The following is a 6,273-nucleotide window of genomic DNA, read 5'->3' on the forward strand; positions in this document are numbered from 1 at the left end:
CCGCCCAACCCCACCCCCGCCCTGGCCCAGGTCAGACACGGCCGTGTGGGGAGGTCACACCACGTGGCCCGGCCCTCGCCTCTCCCCAGGGTGGCCAGCTCACCGCTGCCCGTTGACAAGGACAGAGCCATTGGACGCCTCTAGCACCAGCCCCTGGGCCTTGATGACAACACGGGTGACCACAGGCCTGGAGCCCACCAGGCCTCTGCGTAGCTGGACGTTGAAGTCCTCATAGGCGGCGCCGCAGTGCTCGGAGAACACGTAGTTGCAGAGGCCGGGGAAGCGGAAGACGTCACCGTCGAAGGTCTTGTAGTGGAAGTCGCCCCAGGTGCTGCACACCCGCCCGTTGTGTGCCGGGTTCAGGGCTGTGGGGAGCGTGGGATGAGGCCCACCCCCATGCCAGCCCCCCACGGGGTAGCCTCCCCTGGGCTGAGGTGCCCTGGTTTTTGGAGCAGAAAAGCCCATGGTCGGCTGCTGGCTGTGCCCTGCCTGGTTCACCCTGGGCTGCCTCTGTTTCGCTCCAAGACCCCTGACCCGTCCCCATCCCCCAGGGCGGCCAGTGATCAGGAGACCGCCCAGAGGGAGGACTCTGGGTCTGGCCCAATGGCCCCACCTGGTGGCAACTGCACCCCTAGATCTGGGCCCCCACCTTTGGGGCTGGCAAACACCCCCTTCCCAGCCGGCAGGGACGGCGTCTGCTTACGGCTCAGGCTGGGGAAGACAGTGACGGGTGGAACAAAGCGCACACGCCGGGTGGGCGAGGACGTCGGGGCACCTGTGAGCGAAGGCCGGTCACCCCAGGAACGTGGCCGGGAAGGGGCAGCAGAGACACCCTCCCCGGGTCCCACCCTCCTCGCCAGCCACCAGAGTTGAAGGGGAGCCCGAAACTGATGGGCTGGGGGCAAGGCAGCCCCTTCACCCTTGGCCCTGTCTGCTCAGAAACACTGCTGCCTTGTGTTTTGGCCTGTGTGCACACGTGTGTGTGCTGGTGCAAGTGTGGGCGCACGTGTGCCTGCACGTGTGTGTGTGTGTGTGTGCACGTCTCTCTGCTTTGCACTTTCCTCTTCTTTGGAGCGTCCAGCTCTGCCTCAGGTGCCGGGCATTGTCCTGGGCAGGGGACCCAGGGAGGGTCTCTGTCGGACGCATGGCTGCTTGGAGAGGCATCTGCCTGCCCCAGCCCAAATCCCAGCACCTCCAGCCTGGTCAGGAACCCCCCACCCGAGCCTGGCCACGTACCGCCATCTGTGGTGTGCCCTGCACTGCCCCAGCTCGGCTCCGCAGGGCCCTGGGTCTCTGTGGGAAGAGGGGATGGGAGTCAGTGAGGAACCAGATGTGGCTGCCGGCCACGAACCTGACCGTGGACCCGGCCACATCCCTGGTGCGGCAGCCTCATGTGGGGTCCACGGTGACGGTCTCCACACTCTGCAGGGTCACCCGCACGGCACACTCTGGCCAAGGCCGGGACTCCTCCCCAGCCGCTCAGGCCACCGCAACCGTCAACCACAGATGCCTCCCCCGCCACTCAATGCTATGGAAAGCCTGCGGGATGGAAGCTTCCAGCAGGGAGCCCTGAGCTGCCCCCGGCACGACCTGCACCTGGCCAGAGACCCCAGCCCTCCCCAACTGACATGCGGGGATGGTGCCTCCTTCTGAAGTGATGGGGGAGAAAATGGAATCAGGAAAAGGCGTTGGCCGCCCCAAGGGGGGATTCCGCCTCATCCCACACGTCCCCTGGAGAAGGACAAAGGCCAGCTTTGTTGGGAGGACACACTTGGAACCTTCCAGGCGTGACTTAGCAGAAACCTAAGCCCAGAGCCAGTTTCGATCCCTAAGTCCAGGCGAGTGGGGCGGGGTGGGGGCAGGCCTCGGGGCTGTGAGGCTGTAGATACTGGGATGGCGCCAAGGTCCCCCAGGCTGACCACCGCCTCCGGGCAAGGCCTCACCCACCAGTCCCATGGAGGCTGGACTCTGGGCTGAGAGCCTGGGAAGAGGCAGCTCCAACCCCCAGGACTCTGAGGCCCCCTGGCCCCCTGGCCCCCAGGCCATTGTCTGCTCGGTTTGGGTTGGGGTGCCCCCTTCACCGGGCCCCAGAGCTCCTCCCTGGAGCCTGATCTGAGATGGCCCAGCCCAAACCTGTGCTTCCTGGGGAGGCGGGAGGTGAGGCCCCAGCCCCCACAGCACGGTCAGGGCTCAGCGAGGGGCTGGCCCCTGTGGTTTGTGCTCTGGCCTGGCCCTGCCTGGCTTTTCCAGTCAGGTCCTGCTGACATCTGGGAACCACAGCAGGGGCCGCCTCCAGAGGTCCAGGTTGACTGCCTTTCCCAGAAGGCCAGCTGCTCCCTGTGTCCTCCACCCCAACCCCCAGCCCACAGCCCTGCCCACGTGTGCCGGCCCACTTAGCCACTCCCACGCACTGGTGCCCACCCCAGGCAGCCCCTCCCTACCCCAGGGAGCCCCTCCCCACCCCAGCAGCCCCTGGCAGCCCCAGGCAGCCCTTCCCCACCCAGGCAGCCCCTCCCCACCCAGGCTGACCGCCCTTGGTCATCTGCTCCATGCCGTGCCCTCGTTGGACTGGGCCACCTGGGCCTCCATCTTGAGGCCAGAGAAGCGCCCGCCACCAGCCCTCCCATCACCCTGGGGTGTGTCCCCTAACGTGAAGCAGCTCTGTGCAGGGCCCACCTTGCCCCGGCCATAGGACGTGCATCTTGTGACTAAAGCACAGTCCCTGCCGAGGGCTTGATCTCCCCAACTTGGATGTGCATGGAGGACTGGAGGACGTGGGGGCTGACAGTCCCTGGGCCCTGCCTGCTCGGGTGAGGGGAGCCCAGGCTGCATGGCCTGGAAGAACTAGATGCAAGGATGTGGCTATTCTGGTCAAACCAGCGCCCAAACCTTGTGGTCAGAGGCAGCTCCCCCCGGGCCCAGGCTGGGAGCCACTGGGGGAAGCCGCCTACCTCCAGCCCTGCTGACCACCCAGCCTCCCTTCCACAGACAGAGAGAGCCCCCGGGGAGCCTCGCCTGCCCAGCCCAGACCCCAAGCTTGGGAGGGAGTGGACGGCAGGGCAGGGAGGGACTGCAGCTGCCTCTTGGCCAGCCCGGCTGGGTGTCTCCAGGTGGCCCCTGGGGCCGCATCTTTCTCTGTTGACAGTAAGTATTAAAGCTGCGGCTCTGGCCAAGAGATGGCAGACGAGGGAAAATGCTTGGCTGAGAGCCAGGCAGCCCGTGCGGCCTGAGATGCCCGCAGATGACCTGTGGGAGTCACGCGTGGGTTGAGGCCAGGGCTCTCGCGGCTGGCTGTGCAACCCTTGAGGGTGGTGCCCTCACCTGCCCTGCCAGCTGTGATCCCCAGGCTGGTCGTGAAGGGCAAAGCCGGTCCTGGGCAGGGGCCCACACTAAGCCCACCCCTGTTTACTGTGATGCCTGGGCCTCACAGGGCTCCAGAGAGACCCGCAGCCGTGGCCCCCTCCCCCATTGCCCACTCCTGTCTCACCCCCAAGACCAAGACCCTTTCGGTGGTCTCCCAGGGTCCTTGCCCTGCAGTCAGGGGCCCAACTTCCCCTGGACATCCCATCCAAGCCAGTCCCTGAGTTCCCTGACACTGTGGGCCCATGGGGCCAGAGAGCTCTGTGCTGGGGACACGTAGGGTCCCATCCAGGATACTCAGGATCCTAGGGGGATCTGCCCGTCCACTCTGCAGGAGAAGCTCCCAGGCAAGCGGCCTGCAGAGATCCCCACCGTGAAGACGGCATCCTAGAGGGGGCTGAGTCGGGGGGCTCTTACCTGCCTGCTGCACCAGGAGCACGGCCGCCAGAGCCAACACCAGCGTCCGGCACGTGCTCAGGGCACCCATCCTGGGGACTGGCACAGGTGGGGGGCGCGGACGGGCAGGGAGGGAGCTGGGCCGGGTGCTTGCTCCCCTGGGGGCCCCAGCTTATGTAGCAGGGAGTGTTGGCCCCAAGCCAGGCCAGGCCACGCAGGGCACCCTGCTCTTTCCCGCGCCAGCCACGTGTGTTTGCTCTCGGGGAGGGGCTGTGGCAGGGGAGAGGCCTGGATCAGGAAGGATTTGCAGCTCTGTGCCCTGAGGCCCAGGACGCCCCCACCCCCAGCAGCTTCTGAGAATCGGAAGGGAGAGGAGAAGGGCCCGTCCCGCTTGGCACCTTCCTAGATGGCAAAGCTGCTGGAGGGCAGGGCTGGCCTTGGGCACAGGGTCCCTGGAAACAGTGGTCAGCCAGCCTGTCTCACACTCAGCCCCACTCCGCTCCACTGGGAGGGAACCCCAGCCTCTGGGCAGCTCCCCCAGCCACTCACCATGGGTGCCTGAGGCCCGGGGAGGGCCCACGAGGCTGGAGCTCCTCTCCGGCCACTGCTTAGCCAGCGGGAAGGCCAGGAGGCTCCTGCTCAGCTCAGGCGTGCACGTGGCCAGGATGCTCAGGCTGGGTGGCTTGTGGGGGTCCCTGGAGGAGGCCCCATTTCTGGAGATCCCAGCCCAGCTGACCAGAACCCCTTGAAGACCATGGGAGGTCTCTGGGCTCATCTGTTTCCAGGTTCATGTTCAAGGGGAAACTGAGGCCCAGAGTGTCCCCTGGCCATGCACATCGGGAGTCAGCCGTGCTTGTCCAATGCCAGCCCTGGTCCAGCCAGGCCAGAGGCTCCAGCCCTGAGTCCCATTTGGCCTCCACCTCACTCTGGGCCCCTCATTAACCTTGGCAGGGTTGAGGAAGCAGCGGCTCCTGGAGGTCCTGGACCTGCCCGGTGTCCTCAGCCTGCCCCAGGTGGGAGCCTCGGAAGCCTAGCACCTCACACTGGGGCTGGGTGGGCTTCCCGGGGGCCACGTGGTAAACCTCCCCGACCAACGTCATCTACAGGGCAGACAGTGTCATCTACAGGACACTCCGTCCGCGCTGCAAACACCTCCTGCAAACGCCTCCTGCCCGTGTGCCCTGCACTTGAGACGCTCCCACCCTCTGGCTCCCTGGCCACCAGCGTCCTGAACGCTCCGTGACATGGACCCTAGGTTTCCGGGAAGCACCAGGTCGGGTGGTGTGACCTCGTCCGACCCCACGGGGACCCTAGGTTGGCCTCCAGGTCTGTTGTTTTGTTTGCGTAACAGTCCCCGCCACGGGGGTCCTGCGCCAGCTCCCCCGCGTTTGTCTTTCTGAAGTTAAATTCTTAGAGGTGGAATTTCTGGGGCAAGAGGAAAGCCCATCTTCAAAGCTTCTGACCTGCCTCACGCTCAGTAGGACGGCGGGGATCCAGAAACACAGGAAGTAAGAAGTGTTGGCAGAGACGTGGAGACCCGGAGCCCTGTGCCCTGCCGGTGGGGGTGACCAGCACCTCCACTCTGGGTCTGTCCCCGGAAGAACTGAAGGCGGGTCATAAGGGACATTTGCACCCCCATGTTCACAGCAGCATCACTGACAAAGGGCAGAAGCTGCTCATGTGTCCTGGATGGAGGACTGGGCCAGCGTCGTGAGGCCGATCTGTGCAGTGGAATAGAGTTCAGCCGTGAAAAAGAGAGGCTGGCCCAGGCTGCTCCATGAGGGAAGCTGGGGTCGCTGTGCCCAGTGAGGTAGGTGGACACAGAGGACAAAGGCAGAAGGGGCCGCTCGTGTGCTGCCCCTGGAGTCATGAAACCCACAGAAACGGAGCATGGACCGTGGGCGCCAGGGGCTGGCAGAGGGGATGGGGAGCTGGTGTTTCATGGGGACAGGGTTTCAGCTTGGGAAGATGAGAACGTTCTGGAAACGGAGGGCGGAGACACCTGCACAGCAACGTGAATGGACCTGGCCCATTTTGCCATCTGTCACCCCCTTATGGCTGAGGCCCCCAGGCGACTCCTCAGAGCGCAAGGCCTGTGGCGGAAGCTGGGACCTGCCTTCTCCCTTTGTGGCGGTTTCTTTAACTCAGGGCACACCTTGGTCTTCTGCCTGGCCCTGTACCTGGGCTGGAGGAGGGTCTCCCAGATCTCAGCACAGTGCAGACCCCTGCTCCCCACTCACTTCCGGGACTCCGGAGCCTGTGCTCCCCCTACCCCACCGACATCAATTCCAAAGCTGAAGTTTCCAAGGTCTCTGTGGTCTTCAAGCTCTCTTTCATATCCAGGCCGGGAGTCCCTGCTGCAGCACAGCAGGAGGGGTGGGAGGGAATGCCTGGGCCAGTGGGCCTTGAGGATGGTCTGGAGGGTGGGCCAGAGCCCCCACCCCTGGTTCATGACTGTGACTGCGCCCAGGCCCCAGCCAGAGCCCTCTCCCTGGCCTACCTGCCTGCTCCAGGCCA

The 6,273-nt window shown here is 65.1% G+C and overlaps 1 protein-coding gene across 1 annotated transcript in view; it reads right to left on the minus strand.

Annotated features, from left to right (window-relative positions):
• The window catches only part of MUC5B (mucin 5B, oligomeric mucus/gel-forming), a 42,080-nt gene extending 38,233 nt beyond the window's left edge, over window positions 1–3,847 (minus strand). The window contains 4 exon segments of the mRNA XM_031653978.1: window positions 104–365; window positions 704–775; window positions 1,237–1,293; window positions 3,778–3,847. Coding sequence (XP_031509838.1) covers window positions 104–365; window positions 704–775; window positions 1,237–1,293; window positions 3,778–3,847 — 461 coding nt within the window.
• Between the last annotated feature and the right edge of the window lie 2,426 nt (window positions 3,848–6,273).

This window comes from Papio anubis, chromosome 12, assembly GCF_008728515.1.
Source record: "Papio anubis isolate 15944 chromosome 12, Panubis1.0, whole genome shotgun sequence".
NCBI lineage: Eukaryota > Metazoa > Chordata > Mammalia > Primates > Cercopithecidae > Papio > Papio anubis.